This window comes from Bombina bombina, chromosome 2 (genome assembly GCF_027579735.1).
Source record: "Bombina bombina isolate aBomBom1 chromosome 2, aBomBom1.pri, whole genome shotgun sequence".
In the NCBI taxonomy this organism is placed as follows: Eukaryota; Metazoa; Chordata; class Amphibia; order Anura; family Bombinatoridae; genus Bombina; species Bombina bombina.
Genome location: NC_069500.1, coordinates 1159612514 through 1159635345, shown reverse-complemented (window position 1 = coordinate 1159635345; position 22832 = coordinate 1159612514). Strand labels below are relative to the sequence as shown.

Here is a 22832-nt window from a genome sequence, read left to right as displayed (position 1 = left end):
CATATTTTATGGTAAATCCTTCTGGTAACAGGCTTCCTAGCCTGAATCAGGGTATCAATAACCGACTCAGAAAAACCACGTTTTGATAAAATCAAGCGTTCAATTTCCAAGCAGTCAGCTTCAGAGAAGTTAGATTTTGATGTTTGAATGGACCCTGTATCAGAAGGTCCTGTCTTAGAGGTAGAGACCAAGGCGGACAGGATGACATGTCCACTAGATCTGCATACCAAGTCCTGCGTGGCCAAGCAGGTGCTATTAGAATTACTGATGCTCTCTCCTGTTTGATTTTGGCAATCAATCGAGGAAGCAGCGGGAAGGGTGGAAACACATAAGCCATCCTGAAGTTCCAAGGTGCTGTCAAAGCATCTATCAGAACTGCTCCCGGATCCCTGGATCTGGACCCGTAGCGAGGAAGTTTGGCGTTCTGGCGAGACGCCATGAGATCTATCTCTGGTTTGCCCCAACGTCGAAGTATTTGGGCAAAGACCTCCGGATGAAGTTCCCACTCCCCCGGATGAAAAGTCTGGCGACTCAAGAAATCCGCCTCCCAGTTCTCCACTCCCGGGATGTGGATTGCTGACAGGTGGCAAGAGTGAGACTCTGCCCAGCGAATTATCTTTGATACTTCTATCATTGCTAGGGAGCTTCTTGTCCCTCCCTGATGGTTGATGTAAGCTACAGTCGTGATGTTGTCCGACTGAAACCTGATGAACCCCCGAGTTGTTAACTGGGGCCAAGCCAGAAGGGCATTGAGAACTGCTCTCAATTCCAGAATGTTTATTGGTAGGAGACTCTCCTCCTGATTCCATAGTCCCTGAGCCTTCAGAGAATTCCAGACAGCGCCCCAACCTAGTAGGCTGGCGTCTGTTGTTACAATTGTCCAGTCTGGCCTGCTGAATGGCATCCCCCTGGACAGGTGTGGCCGATAAAGCCACCATAGAAGAGAATTTCTGGTCTCTTGATTCAGATTCAGAGTAGGGGACAAATCTGAGTAATCCCCATTCCACTGACTTAGCATGCATAATTGCAGCGGTCTGAGGTGTAGACGTGCAAAAGGTACTATGTCCATTGCCGCTACCATTAAGCCGATCACCTCCATGCATTGAGCTACTGACGGGTGTTGAATGGAATGAAGGACGCGGCATGCATTTTGAAGTTTTGTTAACCTGTCTTCTGTCAGGTAAATCTTCATTTCTACAGAATCTATAAGAGTCCCCAAGAATGGAACTCTTGTGAGAGGAAAGAGAGAACTCTTCTTTTCGTTCACTTTCCATCCATGCGACCTTAGAAATGCCAGAACTAACTCTGTATGAGACTTGGCAGTTTGAAAGCTTGAAGCTTGTATTAGAATGTCGTCTAGGTACGGAGCTACCGAAATCCCTCGCGGTCTTAGTACCGCTAGAAGGGCACCCAGAACCTTTGTGAAGATTCTTGGAGCCGTAGCCAATCCGAATGGAAGAGCTACAAACTGGTAGTGCCTGTCTAAGAAGGCAAACCTTAGATACCGGTGATGATCTTTGTGGATCGGTATGTGAAGGTAAGCATCCTTTAAATCCACTGTGGTCATGTACTGACCCTCTTGGATCATGGGTAAGATTGTCCGAATAGTTTCCATTTTGAACGATGGAACTCTTAGGAATTTGTTTAGAGTCTTTAAATCTAAGATTGGCCTGAAAGTTCCCTCTTTTTTGGGAACCACAAACAGGTTTGAGTAGAACCCTTGTCCTTGTTCCGACCACGGAACCGGATGGATCACTCCCATTGTTAACAGATCTTGTACGCAGCGTAGAAACGCTTCTTTCTTTATCTGGTTTGTTGACAACCTTGACAGATGAAATCTCCCTCTTGGGGGAGATAATTTGAAGTCTAGAAGGTATCCCTGAGATATGATCTCTAGTGCCCAGGGATCCTGAACATCTCTTGCCCAGGTCTGGGCGAAGAGAGAGAGTCTGCCCCCTACTAGATCCGGTCCCGGATCGGGGGCTCTCGGTTCATGCTGTCTTTGGGGCAGCAGCAGGTTTCCTGGCCTGCTTGCTTTTGTTCCAGGACTGGTTAGGCTTCCAGCCTTGCCTGTAACGAGCAACAGCTCCTTCCTGTTTTGGTGCAGTGGAGGTTGATGCTGCTCCTGTCTTGAAATTCCGAAAGGGACGAAAATTAGACTGTCTAGCCTTAGCTTTGGCCTTGTCTTGAGGTAGGGCGTGGCCCTTACCTCCCGTAATGTCAGCGATAATTTCTTTCAAACCGGGCCCGAATAAGGACTGCCCCTTGAAAGGTATATTAAGTAATTTGGACTTAGAAGTAACATCAGCTGACCAGGATTTTAGCCACAGTGCCCTGCGTGCCTGTATGGCGAATCCTGAGTTCTTAGCCGTAAGTTTGGTTAAATGTACTACGGCCTCCGAAATGAAAGAATTAGCTAGTTTAAGGACTCTAAGCCTGTCCGTAATGTCGTCTAGCGTAGAGGAACTAAGGTTCTCTTCAAGCGACTCAATCCAAAATGCTGCCGCAGCCGTAATCGGCGCGATACATGCAAGGGGTTGTAATATAAAACCTTGTTGAACAAACATTTTCTTAAGGTAACCCTCTAATTTTTTATCCATTGGATCTGAGAAAGCACAGCTATCCTCCACCGGGATAGTGGTACGCTTAGCTAAAGTAGAAACTGCTCCCTCCACCTTGGGAACCGTTTGCCATAAGTCCCGAGTGGTGGCGTCTATTGGAAACATCTTTCTAAATATTGGAGGGGGTGAGAACGGCACACCGGGTCTATCCCACTCCTTAGTAACAATTTCAGTTAGTCTCTTAGGTATAGGAAAAACGTCAGTACTCGCCGGTACCGCAAAGTATTTATCCAACCTACACAGTTTCTCTGGTATTGCAACGGTGTTACAATCGTTGAGAGCTGCTAAGACCTCCCCTAGTAGTACACGGAGGTTCTCCAATTTAAATTTAAAATTTGAAATATCTGAGTCCAATCTGTTTGGATCAGAACCGTCACCCACAGAATGAAGCTCTCCGTCCTCATGCTCTGCGAGCTGTGACGCAGTATCAGACATGGCCCTAGCATTGTCAGCGCACTCTGTTCTCACCCCAGAGTGATCACGCTTGCCTCTTAGTTCTGGTAATTTAGACAAAACTTCAGTCATAACAGTAGCCATATCTTGTAATGTTATCTGTAATGGCCGCCCAGATGTACTAGGCGCCAAAATATCACGCACCTCCCGGGCGGGAGATGCAGGTACTGTTGCGTGAGGCGAGTTAGTCGGCATAACTCTCCCCTCGCTGTTTGGTGAAATTTGTTCACATTGTACAGATTGACTTTTATTTAAAGTAGCATCAATACAGTTAGTACATAAATTTCTATTGGGCTCCACCTTGGCATTGGAACAAATGACACAGATATCTTCCTCTGAGTCAGACATGTTTAACACACTAGCAAAAAAACTTACAACTTGGTTATAATCTTTTTTAGCAAAAAAACGCACTGTGCCTCAAAGAGGTACTAACGATTAAATGACAGTTGAAATAATGAACTGAAAAACAGTTATAGCATCAAACTTTAAAACAACACAACTTTTAGCAAAGGTTTGTTCCCATTAGTAAAAAACAACACTAATTAAATTTGTACATAAGAAAACAAAACAACGTTTTTTATTCACAGTCACTATAAGAATTCTCACAGCTCTGCTGAGAGAATTTACCTCCCTTCAAAGAAGTTTGAAGACCCCTGAGATCTGTCAGAGATGAACCGGATCATGCAGGAAATATAAAAGTAGCTGACTGGAATTTTTTGATGCGTAGCAAAGAGCGCCAAAAACGGCCCCTCCCTCTCCCACACAGCAGTGAAGAGAAACGAAACTGTCACAATTAAAGCAAAAAACTGCCAAGTGGAAAATAATGCCCAAATATTTATTCACACAGTACCTCAGCAATGTAAACGATTCTACATTCCAGCAAAAACGTTTAACATGAGAATAGTTATTAAAAGGATTAGTGACCTTTAACACAGTAGTTCCGGTGAAATACCATCCCCAGAATACTGAAGTGTATACATACATTTTAACGGTATGGCAGGCTTTTCTCATCAATTCCATTCAGAAAATAAAAACTGCCACATACCTCAATGCAGATTCATCTGCCCGCTGTCCCCTGATCTGAAGCCTTTACCTCCCTCAGATGGTCGAGAACAGCAATATGATCTTAACGACTCCGGTTAAAATCATAGTAAAAAAATCTCTGTCAGATTCTTCCTCAAACTCTGCCAGAGAAGTAATAACACGCTCCGGTGCTATTTTAAAATAACAAACTTTTGATTGAAGTCATAAAAACTAAGTATAATCACCATAGTCCTCTCACACATCCTATCTAGTCGTTGGGTGCAAGAGAATGACTGGGACTGACGTAGAGGGGAGGAGCTATATGCAGCTCTGCTGGGTGAATCCTCTTGCATTTCCTGTTGGGGAGGAGTTATATCCCAGAAGTAATGATGACCCGTGGACTGATCACACATAACAGAAGAAATATAGGTTTTCCAAACCTAATAATACATGTTCCTTGAAACAGACTTATAAGCCGGCAGCATAGTTATAAAACTGAGTCAGAGAAACCTCTATGACTAAACATTAATCAATTTCCATACCATCAAAATAGTAATTTGAGATCCCGATGGAAAAATAGCCCCTAAAACAAGAGGGCTGGCCAAAGAGAAAGCGGCCTAGCATGGCAACTGGACACCCGAACAAGATCCACATACCAAACCAGTAAGGCCATGCACTTGCTATCAGAAAAATAGGACATTGTTCCAATATGATCTTGGAATTCACCCTTGGAAGAAAAAATCAGAGGCGGAAAGATGAAGTAAGGTTGCAAAACCAAGACACTGGGAAATTGAGAAAACACATCTGTATAGAGATACCACTCTCCCAGATGTAAAGACTGATGGCTGAGATAATCCACCTCCCAAATGTCTAAACCTGAGATAAAAAAACGTAGAAATTAGACAGGAGATGAATTCCATCTAAGAACGTATTCAAGATATTTCTTAATTGCTAATGAACTATGAGTCCCTATTTGTTGATTGACACATGTTTTAAAAGCCATGGGTGATTCAGTGTTTAGTAAGAATGTCAAAAAGTAATATGTGCAGCTATTCTGGGACAGAATGTAGTGTGTATTTATAGAGAGTGATGGCAAAGGTGGAGCAAGAGAATTAGAATCAGATTAGAGTGAAGACATTTGAGAGAACTGCTAAAAACCCATGCACTGCTCTCCCCAGGGCCTTTTTAGCAGGTGCACCACCCAGTTGATTTTACTGACCACCCGGCTAAAATTTAAGCCATCAGAGGCGCAAATTCACGCCAAAAAATTAGAAAAAGACTGAACCCTAGGTAAGAAAAAAGCTTAAATAAACTTCCCAAACATGATTCCTATACTGAAACTGTTTAGACTGCAAAGGGAAATATACATAGACCTGACTCATGGCAAATATAAGTAAAAACAGAATTTATGCTTACCTGATAAATTACTTTCTCCAACGGTGTGTCCGGTCCACGGCGTCATCCTTACTTGTGGGATATTCTCTTCCCCAACAGGAAATGGCAAAGAGTCCCAGCAAAGCTGGTCACATGATCCCTCCTAGGCCCCGCCCACCCCAGTCATTCGACCGACGGACAGGAGGAAATATATATAGGAGAAACCATATGATACCGTGGTGACTGTAGTTAGAGAAAATAATTCATCAGACCTGATTAAAAAACCAGGGCGGGCCGTGGACCGGACACACCGTTGGAGAAAGTAATTTATCAGGTAAGCATAAATTCTGTTTTCTCCAACATTGGTGTGTCCGGTCCACGGCGTCATCCTTACTTGTGGGAACCAATACCAAAGCTTTAGGACACGGATGAAGGGAGGGAGCAAATCAGGTCACCTAAATGGAAGGCACCACGGCTTGCAAAACCTTTCTCCCAAAAATAGCCTCCGAAGAAGCAAAAGTATCAAATTTGTAAAATTTGGCAAAAGTGTGCAGTGAAGACCAAGTCGCTTCCTTACATATCTGGTCAACAGAAGCCTCGTTCTTGAAGGCCCATGTGGAAGCCACAGCCCTAGTGGAGTGAGCTGTGATTCTTTCAGGAGGCTGCCGTCCGGCAGTCTCATAAGCCAATCTGATAATGCTTTTAAGCCAAAAGGAAAGAGAGGTAGAAGTCGCTTTTTGACCTCTCCTTTTACCAGAATAAACAACAAACAAGGAAGATGTTTGTCTGAAATCTTTAGTAGCCTCTAAATAGAATTTTAGAGCACGGACTACGTCCAAATTGTGTAACAAACGTTCCTTCTTTGAAACTGGATTCGGACACAAAGAAGGTACAACTATCTCCTGGTTAATATTTTTGTTGGAAACAACTTTCGGAAGAAAACCAGGCTTAGTACGCAAAACCACCTTATCTGCATGGAACACCAGATAGGGCGGAGAACACTGCAGAGCAGATAACTCTGAAACTTTCCAAGATAGTAACTTAATATCTACGGAATGTAAGGGTTCAAACGGAACCCCTTGAAGAACTGAAAGAACTAGATTTAGACTCCAGGGAGGAGTCAAAGGTCTGTAAACAGGCTTGATCCTAACCAGAGCCTGAACAAATGCTTGAACATCTGGCACGGCTGCCAGTCTTTTGTGAAGTAAAACAGATAAAGCAGAGATCTGTCCCTTTAGAGAACTTGCAGATAATCCTTTCTCCAAACCTTCTTGTAGAAAGGATAGAATCTTAGGAATTCTTATCTTGTTCCATGGGAATCCTTTAGATTCACACCAACAGATATATTTTTTCCATATTTTATGGTAAATTTTTCTAGTTACAGGCTTTCTAGCCTGAATCAGAGTATCTATTACAGAATCTGAAAACCCACGCTTTGATAAAATCAAGCGTTCAATCTCCAAGCCGTCAGTTGGAGGGAAACCAGATTCGGATGTTCGAATGGACCCTGAACAAGAAGGTCCTGTCTCAGAGGTAGCTTCCATGGTGGAGCCGATGACATATTCACCAGGTCTGCATACCAAGTCCTGCGTGGCCACGCAGGAGCTATCAAGATCACCGCGGCCCTCTCCTGATTGATCCTGGCTACCAGCCTGGGGATGAGAGGAAACGGTGGGAATACATAAGCTAGGTTGAAGGTCCAAGGTGCTACTAGTGCATCTACTAGAGTCGCCTTGGGATCCCTGGATCTGGACCCGTAGCAAGGAACCTTGAAGTTCTGACGAGACGCCATCAGATCCATGTCTGGAATGCCCCATAATTGAGTTATTTGGGCAAAGATTTCCGGATGGAGTTCCCACTCCCCCGGATGGAATGTCTGACGACTCAGAAAATCCGCTTCCCAATTTTCCACTCCTGGGATGTGGATCGCAGACAAGTGGCAGGAGTGATCCTCCGCCCATTGAATTATCTTGGTCACTTCTTTCATCGCCAGGGAACTCCTTGTTCCCCCCTGATGATTGATATATGCAACGGTCGTCATGTTGTCTGACTGAAACCTTATGAATTTGGCCTTTGCTAGTTGAGGCCAAGCTCTGAGAGCATTGAATATCGCTCTCAGTTCCAGAATGTTTATCGGGAGAAGAGACTCTTCCCGAGACCATAGACCCTGAGCTTTCAGGGATTCCCAGACCGCGCCCCAGCCCACTAGGCTGGCGTCGGTCGTGACAATGACCCACTCTGGTCTGCGGAAGCTCATTCCCTGTGACAGATTGTCCAGGGTCAGCCACCAACAGAGTGAATCTCTGGTCTTTTGATCTACTAGAATCATCGTAGACAAGTCTGTATAATCCCCATTCCACTGTCTGAGCATGCACAGTTGTAATGGTCTTAGATGAATTCGTGCAAAAGGAACTATGTCAATTGTTGCAACCATCAATCCTATTACTTCCATGCACTGCGCTATGGAAGGACGAGGAACAGAATGAAGTACTTGACAAGAGCTTAGAAGTTTTGATTTTCTGACCTCTGTCAGAAAAATCCTCATTTCTAAGGAATCTATTATTGTTCCCAAGAAGGGAACTCTTGTTGACGGGGACAGAGAACTTTTTTCTTTGGTCACCTTCCATCCGTGAGATCTGAGAAAGGCTAGGACGATGTCCGTATGAGCCTTTGCTTTTGACAGGGACGACGCTTGAATCAGGATGTCGTCCAAGTAAGGTACTACTGCAATGCCCCTTGGTCTTAGAACCGCTAGAAGGGACCCTAGTACCTTTGTGAAAATCCTTGGAGCAGTGGCTAATCCGAATGGAAGTGCCACAAACTGGTAATGCTTGTCCAGAAAAGCGAACCTTAGGAACTGATGATGTTCCTTGTGGATAGGAATATGTAGGTACGCATCCTTTAAATCCATGGTAGTCATAAATTGATTTTCCTGGATAGTAGGTAGGATCGTTCGAATAGTTTCCATTTTGAACGATGGTACCCTGAGAAATTTGTTTAGGATCTTTAGATCCAAAATTGGTCTGAATGCTCCCTCTTTGGGAACTATGAACAGATTGGAATAAAATCCCATTCCTTGTTCTCTTATTGGAACTGGATGTATCACTCCCATCTTTAACAGGTCTTCTACACAATGTAAGAATGCCTGTCTCTTTATTTGGTTTGAAGATAATTGAGACCTGTGGAACCTTCCCCTTGGGGGTAGTTCCTTGAATTCCAGGAGATAACCTTGAGAAACTATTTCTAGCGCCCAAGGATCCTGAACATCTCTTGCCCAAGCCTGAGCAAAGAGAGAAAGTCTGCCCCCCACTAGATCCGGTCCCGGATCGGGGGCTATCCCTTCATGCTGTTTTGGTAGCAGTGGTAGGCTTCTTGGCCTGCTTACCCTTGTTCCAGCCTTGCATTGGTTTCCAGGCTGGTTTGGGTTGTGAAGTATTACCCTCTTGCTTAGAGGATACAGAATTAGAGGCTGGTCCGTTTCTGCGAAAGGGACGAAAATTAGGCTTATTTTTAGCCTTAAAAGACCTATCCTGTGGGAGGGCGTGGCCCTTTCCCCCAGTGATGTCTGAAATAATCTCTTTCAAATCAGGTCCAAATAATGTTTTACCTTTGAAAGGAATGTTAAGCAATTTTGTCTTGGAAGACACATCCGCTGACCAAGACTTTAGCCAAAGCGCTCTGCGCGCCACGATAGCAAACCCTGAATTTTTCGCCGCTAATCTAGCTAATTGCAAAGCGGCATCTAAAACAAAAGAGTTAGCCAATTTAAGTGCTTGAACTCTGTCCATAACCTCCTCATACGAAGATTCTTTACTGAGCGACTTTTCTAGTTCCTCGAACCAGAAACACGCTGCCGTAGTGACAGGAACAATGCATGAAATTGGTTGTAGAAGGTAACCTTGCTGTACAAAAATCTTTTTAAGCAAACCCTCTAATTTCTTATCCATAGGATCTTTGAAAGCACAACTATCTTCGATAGGAATAGTAGTGCGTTTGTTTAGAGTAGAAACCGCCCCCTCGACCTTGGGGACTGTCTGCCATAAGTCCTTTCTGGGGTCGACTATAGGAAATAATTTCTTAAATATAGGGGGGGGAACAAAAGGTATGCCGGGCCTTTCCCACTCTTTATTTACTATGTCCGCCACCCGCTTGGGTATAGGAAAAGCGTCGGGGGGCACCGGAACCTCTAGGAACTTGTCCATCTTACATAATTTCTCTGGAATTACCAAATTGTCACAATCATCCAGAGTAGATAACACCTCCTTAAGCAGTGCGCGGAGATGTTCTAATTTAAATTTAAATGTCACAACATCAGGTTCAGCTTGATGAGAAATTTTTCCTGAATCTGAGATTTCTCCATCAGACAAAACCTCCCTCATGGCCCCTTGAGATTGGTGTGAGGGTATGTCAGAACAGTTATCATCAGCGTCCTCTTGCTCTTCAGTGTTTAAAACAGAGCAATCGCGCTTTCTCTGAAAAGTAGGCATTTTGGATAAAAGATTTGCTATGGAGTTATCCATTACAGCCGTTAATTGTTGCATGGTAATAAGTATTGGCGCACTAGATGTACTAGGGGCCTCCTGTGTGGGCATAACTGGTGTAGACACAGTAGGGGATGATGTAGTATCATGTTTACTCCCCTCATTTGAGGAATCATCTTGGGCAATATCATTATCTGTGGCATTACTGTCCTTACTTTGTTTGGACACTATGGCACAATTATCACATAAATTTAAATGGGGAGACACATTGGCTTTCATACATATAGAACATAGCTTATCTGATGGTACAGACATGTTAAACAGGCTTAAACTTGTCAACACAGCACAAAAAACGTTTTAAAATAAAACCGTTACTGTCACTTTAAATTTCAAACTGAAAACACTTTATTACTGAATATGTGAAAAAGTATGAAGGAATTGTTCAAAATTCACCAAAATTTCACCACAGTGTCTTAAAGCATTAAAAGTATTGCACACCAAATTTCAGAGCTTTAACCCTTAAATTAACGGAACCGGAGCCGTTTTCAAATTTAACCCCTATACAGTCCCAGCTATATGCTTTGCTGAGACCCAACCAAGCCCAGAGGGGAATACGATACCAAATGACGCCTTCTAGAAGCTTTTTTAGTGATTCTTAGATCCTCACACATGCATCTGCATGCCTTGCTCTCCAAAAACAACTGCGCAGTAATGGCGCGAAAATGAGGCTGAGTCTATAACTAGAAAGGCCCCCAGACTAAAAAAGGTGTCCAACACAGTGCCTGCTGTTTTTTAAACGTTCCCCAAGATTATAATGCCAATTATTAGCTAGAATCTGCATGATATGCCCCAATAAAGCAATCGTTTTAGCCCATAAAAATGTCTACCAGTTTTTAAGCCCTTTTTTAAGCCCTTTATTCTTTTATATTTGACTAAGAAAATGGCTTACCGGTCCCCATGAGGGGAAATGACAGCCTTCCAGCATTACATGGTCTTGTTAGAAATATGGCTAGTCATACCTTAAGCAGAAAAGTCTGCTAACTGTTTCCCCCAACTGAAGTTACTTCATCTCAACAGTCCTGTGTGGAAACAGCAATCGATTTTAGTTACTGTCTGCTAAAATCATCTTCCTCTTACAAACAGAAATCTTCATCCTTTTCTGTTTCAGAGTAAATAGTACATACCAGCACTATTTTAAAATAACAAACACTTGATAGAAGAATAAAAACTACATTTAAACACCAAAAAAACTCTTAACCATCTCCATGGAGATGTTGCCTGTGCAACGGCAAAGAGAATGACTGGGGTGGGCGGAGCCTAGGAGGGATCATGTGACCAGCTTTGCTGGGACTCTTTGCCATTTCCTGTTGGGGAAGAGAATATCCCACAAGTAAGGATGACGCCGTGGACCGGACACACCAATGTTGGAGAAATACATATATTTAAAATTTATATTAATACATAAAGCGCCAAACCATAGCTGAGAGTGTCATAAATAATGATACATACTTACAGAAAGACACCCATCCATATATAGCAGATAGCCAAATCAGTACTGAAAACTATCAGCAGAGGTAATGGTATATAAGAGTATATAGTCGATCTGAAAAGGGAGGTAGGAGATGAATCCCTACGACCGATAACAGAGAACCCTTGAAAAGATTTCCATGAGAGAAAACCATAAAATCAATAGGCGATACGCTCTTCACATTTCTCTGACAAACACTGTACTCTGAGAGGAATTGGGCTTCAGAATGCTTAGAAGCGCTTATCATAGAAGAAATCATAAAAATCAAGCACAAACTTACTTCACCACCTCCATAGGAGGCAAAGTTTGTAAAACTGAGTTTTGGGTGTGGTGGGAGGTGTATTTATAGGCATTTGAGGTTTGGGAAACTTTGCCCCCTCCTGGTAAGAATGTATATCCCATACGTCACTAGCTCATGGACTCTTGCCAATTACATGAAAGAAATGCTGTTGAGCACTAGATGGCAGCAGTGTTTCCCAAAACGTATAACTGCTCAAAACATTCTTGTAAAACTTCTGCCATATAATGTTTCAAACACCTACATGCTCTTGAGCTCATCTACATGCTCTTGAGCTCCCCTACATGTTTTTCAACAAAAGACACTAAGAGAAGGAAGTAAATGTTATTTAAATGTCATTGGAAAACAAAAAGTCTTTACAGTAAGAAAAAAAATCTAGTCCTGTTTGCTTTAATGTTTTCTACATGAGCCGTGAAAACGGTTTAGTTCTAGAAGTTATTTTAGCAAAATAAAAAAAAAATTGCGTTGATTTTAGGCTGTTTAGGTACATATGAGTTAGAAGAAAAAGAGGGGAATTCATGAAGAAAAGGTACATTGCATAAATTTCACAAAGGTTAAAGTTATGAGTAAAAAAGTGTGAAAAGGAATTAAAAGCACAAAGTGTTGAACCATAGGATACTTTTGTAGTGAAATGAACTTTTCTGCACAGTGCGCATGTTTTAAATGCCATGGGTGATTCAGTGTTTAGTAAGAATGTCAAAAAGTAATATGTGCAGCTATTCTGGGACAGAATGTAGTGTGTATTTATAGAGAGTGATGGCAAAGGTGGAGCAAGAGAATTAGAATCAGATTAGAGTGAAGACATTTGAGAGAACTGCTAAAAACCCATGCACTGCTCTCCCCAGGGCTTTTTTAGCAGGTGCACCACCCAGTTGATTTTACTGACCACCCGGCTAAAATTTAAGCCAATATTAGTAAATATTATATATGTTTTAAATATTTGTTGCTCAAATGATCATTTAATCAATTTATGTTTAATTATGAAATTAATTTAATTAACATTTATATATGACAAAAAAATGTATAATATTGCAAAGCATTACACTTTGCCAACCCGGCTAGAAAAAAATTCTGGAGAACACTGCCATGGTTTGAAGACAAAAGGTGGAGGAGTATGGGATCATGTGTGGGGTGGGGGAGTCTAAATTATTACCATAATAATAATAATAATAATAATAATAATGAGCACAAGTTCTATGATAAACTAAAAAGGGAGAAATTACTATTTTAACAACTTACATTTTTGCTATTCTTTCCATTCTTTGCTGTGCTGTTTCCTGCAATCATATAAGCAATAATTAGTTCTTCATAGAATATTTGATAACTACATATCTTAATTTGTTTTTGCTTAAGATAGGACACAAAGTAGACAAACAATCTTACTAAAATACTTTTTTTAGATCTCTACAGTACAGCTAATTTTTACTTACTTTTGAATCTATTGCCGAATCACTATATTGAACACCAGCTATAGGAGATGTGTCAGTAGACAGCAAAGAACTGTATCCAGAAGACTGATGATGATTCTCTGGAATAACCACCTTCGTCCTGAAATCTATAAATGAAAATTTTAACTATAACTTTATATATATATATATATATATATATATATATATATATATATATATATATATATATATATATATATATATATATATACACACACATATATATACATACATATACATACATGAATAAGAGACGTGAATAAGACACGTCATAGACTAGAAGAAAAGTGATGGCATTGTGGGCAATTATGTAATTTACCAAGAGATAAAGCTCATAAACATGGGGTTAGTTTGGTCGTTTAATATTCACTGTTTAATTGTATATACAAACCTTATTAAAGGGCCATGATACCCAAATGTTGAAACACTTGAAAGTGATGCAGCATAGCTGTAAAAAGTTGACTAGAAAATCTCACCTGAACATCTCTATGTAAAAAAAGAAAGATATTTTACCTCAAAAATTCCTCAGTAGCCACATCCCATTGTAAAGGACTTCTAAGCAGCAGATCAGTATGCCTGTCCCGGGACAGCTAAGGGAGTGAGCTTACGTGCACACATCTTATTTCCCTATTCAGTTTAAGGAAATTTACTATGAAATCTCATGAGAGTTAAGTGAAATCTCATGAGATCACAGTAAAAGAGTTCATGGCCTCAGCACTGCTGATGCTGATTGGCTGCTGTTCATTTCTTCATTGTTTTTTTTTTTACCTGCAGCTTAAAGTGAAGGTCAATTTTTGCATATTGCAATACACCATTATAAAGCTTATTATCCAAATATTACAGTCGCTAAGTTTATATTTGTATAGAACTCTTATTTTTCAACCAAAATATATATATCGAAAATACCTCCGTTATTCTATCCGCTCCGCCCCTACAACACTTCCTTATTTATCTGTTGTGACGTCGCTGTAGTTCCTACAAACGGACTACGCTCGTGCACAACAGTATCTTCTAAAGGCGCATGCGTGTCATACCCGTACCCTCAGTAGTTACTTTTAAATATTAGACCGCAATAGCTGCTGCAAGCATCTTAATCATTCTTACCCTTTTTGAATAAAGCTTGCCTCTGCTGCGATCGGGCTTAGTAACTGATACAATGGCTCGATTGATTCTGAGAAGGGAGAACGCATGCGCCTTTCGTGAACGAGCTGGACGACGATGGCGTTTTTTTTTTTAACGCATGCGCAGAACTTTGTAGTGACGCTAGAGAAAAGGGGCTAGACGCCACGGGGTTAGATGATATATTGGCTAACAGAAATGTCAATCAATATAGACAGTATGGCGGGCGGGTAATAAGACGAAAACGGAGGTGAAATAAAAGTTGAAAAATAGTAATGAGAACAATATTTACAATGAAATTGATGAATGAACATAATACTTAATTTTAGTCTGCTATTGAAAAATGTTAAGCAATGCGCCAGACTTGACCTTCACTTTAAGTAATTTTTTTTTACACAGAACTTACTCTGCTGAGCTGAGGAAATTGTGAGGTCAAATATCTTTTTTTTTTACATAGAGATGCTCAGGTGAAATTTTCCTGTCAGCTTTTTGCAGTTATACTGCATCAGTTTCAAGTGATTTAGCATGAGTATTATGTCCCTTTAATTAGATATTCCACATTAAGAAGTGAACATATTGAGTCATGTGATTTTTTGTTATCCAATGGTAGTGAGGCAGATTTTTAAATATGGTTATGATTAAGCCAACAGGCCGAAAAGCTTAAGATGTGTTTAAGCCTGCCTATCATGTTTTTTTTTTAATTATACCAATAAAGGTGTACTTTATAGTAATTAACGAGGGTGCCGACTTTTTCCCACTACGTTGGTGTCGTTGGTCAGTCTGAACACCTTGGAAATAATAGTATCCCTTGAGCAGTCTGGAGACTGACAGTGGAAGCACTTCATAATAAAGTTACAGTGCTGGTTATGATCCACTTCGGTGTTTAGGTTATCCGCTCCTTTGCTGATGACATCTGGGAAGTGTCAAATGTATTAAGGGCCGGTAGGTCGGCAGAAAGAGAGAGAGGACTGCAAAGGGCATACTGTATTTCATAGTATAGTAGGTAGTTTGGTTTGTTCCACAGTGAGATAGAGGACCTGAACATCACATCTGAAGTGTACACATTTATAAAAGCCCACCAGAGAGGTACAACACTGACCATATGCATACCTGCTTGCACGGTTATGTGGAGATTGGGACCGGACAACCAGATACACTGATATTGGGCTGAATGAAATTCCCTGCTCTATCTTCAAGATGAACTTTCTTTTTGTTTCAATTATGTCATATACCATGCGATAATGCTCATAAACATGGGCTTTTAAGAGCTACAATCTTTGTTTTTACAGCACTTTTGGACAGCTGAGGAAATGTATGTAAAAGTTTTTCTAAGAAACGGAAGCACGCTTCTCTGTGACAAAGGTGATCACATATTAATAGAAATCCCCTTTAACACATGAATTTTGCAAGGTATGCAGGAAGCTTATATTTCAAAACAGACTGCACTTAGAGGGGGTGATGCTATTACATTAAAAGAGTGAATGATAGCACTTAATGGGAAGATGAGAAGACCCTATTACAAATAAAAGGTATTATGGCCTTGTAAAATGAATGTGATGGCAAAAGAACATGCATTACCTGCAGGGGCGTATTTTGGCCTAGGCAAACAAGGCCCTTGCCTAGGGCAGCAGATTGGAGAGGGGGCAGCACTTTTTGTGTGGCTATATTTGTAAAAAGCTTAGTAATTTTAGAAGTATTATACCCTTATATAATGAGAAAAATTGCCCAAGGAGCTTACATTCTATGGAAGTATTATAAGAGACTGCACATGGAGCTTACTTTTTATAGGTAACAACCTTTATTTTATTTAGCTAGCTATTGCCTTTAGTTATGTTGGCTTTCAGCACTTCGTATTCTGTGTGAATTGTAGAAAAACATAATTTATGTAAGAACTTACCTGATAAATTCATTTCTTTCATATTAGCAAGAGTCCATGAGCTAGTGACGTATGGGATATACATTCCTACCAGGAGGGGCAAAGTTTCCCAAACCTCAAAATGCCTACAAATACACCCCTCACCACACCCACAAATCAGTTTAACGAATAGCCAAGAAGTGGGGTGATAAGAAAAAAGTGCGAAAGCATATAAAATAAGGAATTGGAATAATTGTGCTTTATACAAAAAAATCATAACCACCACAAAAAAAGGGCGGGCCTCATGGACTCTTGCTAATATGAAAGAAATGAATTTATCAGGTAAGTTATTACATAAATTATGTTTTCTTTCATGTAATTAGCAAGAGTCCATGAGCTAGTGACGTATGGGATAATGACTACCCAAGATGTGGATCTTTCCACGCAAGAGTCACTAGAGAGGGAGGGATAAAATAAAGACAGCCAATTCCTGCTGAAAATAATCCACACCAAAAATAAAGTTTAATGAAAAACATAAACAGAAGATTCAAACTGAAACAGCTGCCTGAAGTACTTTTCTACCAAAAACAGCCTCAGAAGAAGAAAACACATCAAAATGGTAGAATTTAGTAAAAGTATGCAAAGAAGACCAAGTTGCTGCTTTGCAAATCTGATCAACCGAAGCTTCATTCCTAAACGCCCAGGAAGTAGAAACTGACCTAGTAGAATGAGCTGTAATCCTTTGAGGCGGAGTTTTACCCGACTCGACATAAGCATGATGAATTAAAGATTTCAACCAAGATGCCAAAGAAATGGCAGAGGCCTTCTGACCTTTCCTAGAACCGGAAAAGATAACAAATAGACTAGAAGTCTTTCTGAAATTCTTAGTAGCTTCAACATAATATTTCAAAGCTCTAACTACATCCAAAGAATGCAATGATTTCTCCTTAGAATTCTTAGGATTAGGACATAATGAAGGAACCACAATTTCTCTACTAATGTTGTTAGAATTCACAACCTTAGGTAAAAATTTAAAAGAAGTTAGCAACACCGCCTTATCCTGGTGAAAAATCAGAAAAGGAGACTCACAAGAAAGAGCAGATAATTCAGAAACTCTTCTGGCAGAAGAGATGGCCAAAAGGAACAAAACTTTCCAAGAAAGTAATTTAATGTCCAATGAATGCATAGGTTCAAACAGAGGAGATTGAAGAGCCCCCAGAACCAAATTCAAACTCCAAGGAGGAGAAATTGACTTAATGACAGGTTGTATACGAACCAAAGCTTGTACAAAACAATGAATATCAGGAAGATTAGCAATCTTTCTGTGAAAAAGAACAGAAAGAGCAGAGATTTGTCCTTTCAAGGAACTTGCAGACAAACCTTTATCCAAACCATCCTGAAGAAACTGTAAAATTCTCGGAATTCTAAAAGAATGCCAGGAAAAATGATGAGAAAGACACCAAGAAATATAAGTCTTCCAGACTCTATAATATATCTCCCTAGATACAGATTTACGAGCCTGTAACATAGTATTAATCACAGAGTCAGAGAAACCTCTTTGACTAAGAATCAAGCGTTCAATCTCCATACCTTTAAATTTAAGGATTTGAGATCCTGATGGAAAAAAGGACCTTGCGACAGAAGGTCTGGTCTTAACGGAAGAGTCCACGGTTGGCAAGAGGCCATCCGGACAAGATCCGCATACCAAAACCTGTGAGGCCATGCTGGAGCTACCAGCAGAACCTTGGAGATTACTCTTGGAAGAAGAACTAGAGGCGGAAAGATATAGGCAGGATGATACTTCCAAGGAAGTGACAATGCATCCACTGCTTCCGCTTGAGGATCCCTGGATCTGGACAGATACCTGGGAAGTTTCTTGTTTAGATGAGAGGCCATCAGATCTATTTCTGGAAGTCCCCACATTTGAACAATCTGAAGAAATACCTCTGGGTGAAGAGACCATTCGCCCGGATGTAACGTTTGGCGACTGAGGTAATCCGCTTTCCAATTGTCTATACCTGGGATATGAACCGCAGAAACTAGACAGGAGCTGGATTCCGCCCATACCAGAATTCGAGATACTTCTTTTATAGCCAGAGGACTGTGAGTCCCTCCTTGATGATTGATGTATGCCAGAGTTGTGACATTGTCTGTCTGAAAACAAATGAACGATTCTCTCTTTAGAAGAGGCCATGACTGAAGAGCTCTGAAAATTGCACGGAGTTCCAAAATATTGATCGGTAATCTCACCTCCTGAGATTCCCAAACCCCTTGTGCTGTCAGAGACCCCCACACAGCTCCCCAACCTGTAAGACTTGCATCTGTTGAAATTACAGTCCAGGTCGGAAGAACAAAAGAAGCCCTCTGAACTAAACGATGGTGATCTGTCCACCACGTCAGAGAGTGTCGTACAATCGGTTTTAAAGATATTAATTGAGATATCTTTGTGTAATCCCTGCACCACTGGTTCAGCATACAGAGCTGCATGTGAAAACGAGCAAAGGGGATCGCGTCCGATGCAGCAGTCATAAGACCTAGAATTTCCATGCATAAGGCTACCGAAGGAAATGATTGTGACTGAAGGTTTCGACAAGCTGATATCAATTTTAGACGTCTCTTGTCTGTCAGAGACAGAGTCATGGACACTGAATCTATCTGGAAACCTAAAAAGGTTACCCTTGTCTGAGGAATCAATGAACTTTTTGGTAAATTGATCCTCCAACCATGATCTTGAAGAAACAACACAAGTCGATTCGTATGAGATTCTGCTAAATGTGAAGACTGAGCAAGTACCAAGATATCGTCCAAATAAGGAAATACCACAATACCCTGTTCTCTGATTACAGACAGAAGGGCACCGAGAACCTTTGTAAAAATTCTTGGAGCTGTTGCTAGGCCAAACGGTAGAGCCACAAACTGGTAATGCTTGTCTAGGAAAGAGAATCTCAGAAACTGATAGTGATCTGGATGAAACGGAATATGCAGATATGCATCCTGTAAATCTATTGTAGACATATAATGCCCTTGCTGAACAAAAGGCAGGATAGTCCTTACAGTTACCATTTTGAATGTTGGTATCCTTACATAACGATTCAATATTTTTAGATCCAGAACTGGTCTGAAGGAATTCTCCTTCTTTGGTACAATGAAGAGATTTGAATAAAACCCCAGCCCCTGTTCCAGAACTGGAACTGGCATAATTACTCCAGCCAACTCTAGATCTGAAACACAATTCAGAAATGCTTGAGCCTTCGCTGGGTTTACTGGGACACGGGAAAGAAAAAATCTCTTTGCAGGAGGCCTTATCTTGAAGCCAATTCTGTACCCTTCTGAAACAATGTTCTGAATCCAAAGATTGTGAACGGAATTGATCCAAATTTCTTTGAAAAAACGTAATCTGCCCCCTACCAGCTGAGCTGGAATGAGGGCCGCACCTTCATGTGGACTTAGGAGCTGGCTTTGGTTTTCTAAAAGGCTTGGATTTATTCCAGACTGGAGATGGTTTCCAAACTGATACCGCTCCTGAGGATGAAGGATAAGGCTTTTGTTCCTTGTTGTAACGAAAGGAACGAAAACGATTATTAGACCTGAATTTACCTTTAGATTTTTTATCCTGTGGTAAAAAAGTTCCTTTCCCTCCAGTAACAGTTGAGATAATAGAATCCAACTGAGAACCAAATAATTTATTACCCTGGAAAGAAAGGGAAAGCAGAGTAGACTTAGAAGACATATCAGCACTCCAAGTTTTAAGCCATAAAGCTCTTCTAGCTAAAATAGCTAGAGACATATACCTGACATCAACTCTAATGATATCAAAGATGGCATCACAAATAAAATTATTAGCATGTTGAAGAAGATTAATAATGCTATGAGAATTATGATCTGTTACTTGTTGCGCTAAAGCTTCTAACCAAAAAGTTGAAGCTGCAGCAACATCCGCTAAAGATATAGCAGGTCTAAGAAGATTACCTGAACACAAGTAAGCTTTTCTTAGAAAGGATTCAATTTTCCTATCTAAAGGATCCTTAAAGGAAGTACCATCTGCCGTAGGAATAGTAGTACGCTTAGCAAGAGTAGAGACAGCCCCATCAACCTTAGGGATTTTGTCCCAAAACTCTAATCTGTCAGATGGCACAGGATATAATTGCTTAAAACGTTTAGAAGGAGTAAATGAATTACCCAAATTATTCCATTCCCTGGAAATTACTTCAGAAATAGCATCAGGGACAGGAAAAACTTCTGGAATAACTACAGGAGATTTAAAAACCTTATCTAAATGTTTAGATTTAGTATCAAGAGGACTAGAATCCTCTATTTCTAATGCAATTAGGACTTCTTTAAGTAAAGAACGAATAAATTCCATTTTAAATAAATATGAAGATTTATCAGCATCAACCTCTGAGACAGAATCCTCTGAACCAGAAGTACCATTATCAGAATCAGAATGATGATGTTCATTTAAAAATTCATCTGAAAAATGAGAAGTTTTAAAAGACTTTTTACGTTTACTAGAAGGAGGAATAACAGACATAGCCTTCTTAATGGATTTAGAAACAAAATCTCTTATGTTATCAGGAACACTCTGAGCATTAGATGTTGACGGAACAGCAACAGGTAATGTAACAGTACTAAAGGAAATATTATCTGCATTAACAAGTTTGTCATGACAATCAGTACAAACAACAGCTGGAGGAACAGATACCATAAGTTTACAGCAGATACACTTAGCTTTGGTAGATCCAGCACCAGGCAGCGATTTTCCAGAAGTATCTTCTGACTCAGTGTTAACGTGGGACATCTTGCAATATGTAATAGAAAAAACAACATATAAAGCAAAATTGATCAAATTCCTTAAATGACAGTTTCAGGAATTGGAAAAAATGCCAGTGAACAAGCTTCTAGCAACCAGAAGCAATAAATAATGAGACTTAAATAATGTGGAGACAATAGTGACGCCCATATTTTTTTAGCGCCAAAAAAGACGCCCACATTATTTGGCGCCTAAATGCTTTTGGCGCCAAAAATGACGCCACATCCGGAACGCCGACACTTTTGGCGCAAAAAAACGTCAAAAATGATGCAACTTCCGGCGACACGTATGACGCCGGAAACAGAAAATTTTTTTGCGCCAAAAAAGTCCGCGCCAAGAATGACGCAATAAAATGAAGCATTTTCAGCCCCCGCGAGCCTAACAGCCCACAGGGAAAAAAGTCAAATTTTAATTGATTTATTCATATGCATTATCCCAAATATGAAACTAACTGTCTGAAATAAGGAACGCTGAACATCCTGAGTCAAGGCAAATAAATGTTTGAATACATATATTTAGAACTTTATAAAAAAGTGCCCAACCATAGCTTAGAGTGTCACAGAAAATAAGACTTACTTACCCCAGGACACTCATCTACAAGTTGTAGAAAGCCAAACCAGTGCTGAAACGAAAATCCGTAGAGGTAATGGTATATATAAGAGTATATTGTCGATCTGAAAAGGGAGGTAAGAGATGAATCTCTACGACCGATAACAGAGAACCTATGAAATAGACCCCGTAGAAGGAGATCATTGAATTCAAATAGGCAATACTCTCCTCACATCCCTCTGACATTCACTGCACGCTGAGAGGAAAACTGGGCTCCAACCTGCTGCGGAGCGCATATCAACGTAGAATCTAGCACAAACTTACTTCACCACCTCCATAGGAGGCAAAGTTTGTAAAACTGATTTGTGGGTGTGGTGAGGGGTGTATTTATAGGCATTTTGAGGTTTGGGAAACTTTGCCCCTCCTGGTAGGAATGTATATCCCATACGTCACTAGCTCATGGACTCTTGCTAATTACATGAAAGAAACATTTTTTTACCTTGTGGTTCCATTCCTGAAGGAATCTATTATAAAATAAACTTACTTATAAACAGTAAATTAATGAGTTAAAAATTCAGGCCCTAAAATATAATTTTTTTTATGCTAACATTATATAGGTATATAAGTATGCATATTGTAAATAAACTTAAAATATAATAATTATGATAAAGAAAGACATAGCGACAGAGAGATAGAGGCCCCGATTCTAAAAAGATCCCTGGGCTGGTGAGAGTCTAAAAGAATGCTTGCCAGCCCCTCTATTTCCCTGGTGGAATTATATAAAGTACCATTAAAACAACATGTCTCGCTAAGGGACATATACTGTATTTTCATATGGCGAGGAGATGCAAACATTGTTAAAGTGCAAAAATACCCAGGGAAAATTTGTATTAAGGTGCATCAAAATTCGTAATATAATTGTTCACAAAATAGTAATATATCAAAAACGTAAAATTTGTAGGTAAATTAGACAGGAATAAATTGTAGTAACTATGCACAGCATAAATCATAATTTAAAGGGACACTCAAGTCAAAATTAAAACTTCTATGATACGGATAGAGCATGCAATTTTAAACAACTTTCCAATTTACTTCCATTAACAAAATGTGCATAGTCTTTTTATATTTACACTTTAAGTCACCAGCTCCTACTGAGCATGTGCAAGAATTCACAGAACATACGTATATGCATTTGTGATTGGCTGATGGCTGTCACATGATGCAGTCGGAGTGGAAAAAGACACAACTGAAATCTGTCAGAAAAAAATCTACT

At 40.3% G+C, this 22832-nt stretch overlaps 1 protein-coding gene across 3 annotated transcripts in view; it reads right to left on the bottom strand.

The window, feature by feature from the left end:
* The window catches only part of CEP44 (centrosomal protein 44), a 245139-nt gene that overhangs the window by 3060 nt on the left and 219247 nt on the right, over window positions 1-22832 (bottom strand). For all 3 annotated transcript variants that reach the window (XM_053703837.1, XM_053703839.1, XM_053703838.1), the window contains 2 exons: window positions 13209-13333; window positions 13018-13055 (listed from right to left, as the gene is read on the bottom strand). In XM_053703837.1, coding sequence (XP_053559812.1) covers window positions 13018-13055; window positions 13209-13333 — 163 coding nt within the window. The remainder of the gene's footprint in view (window positions 1-13017; window positions 13056-13208; window positions 13334-22832) is intronic.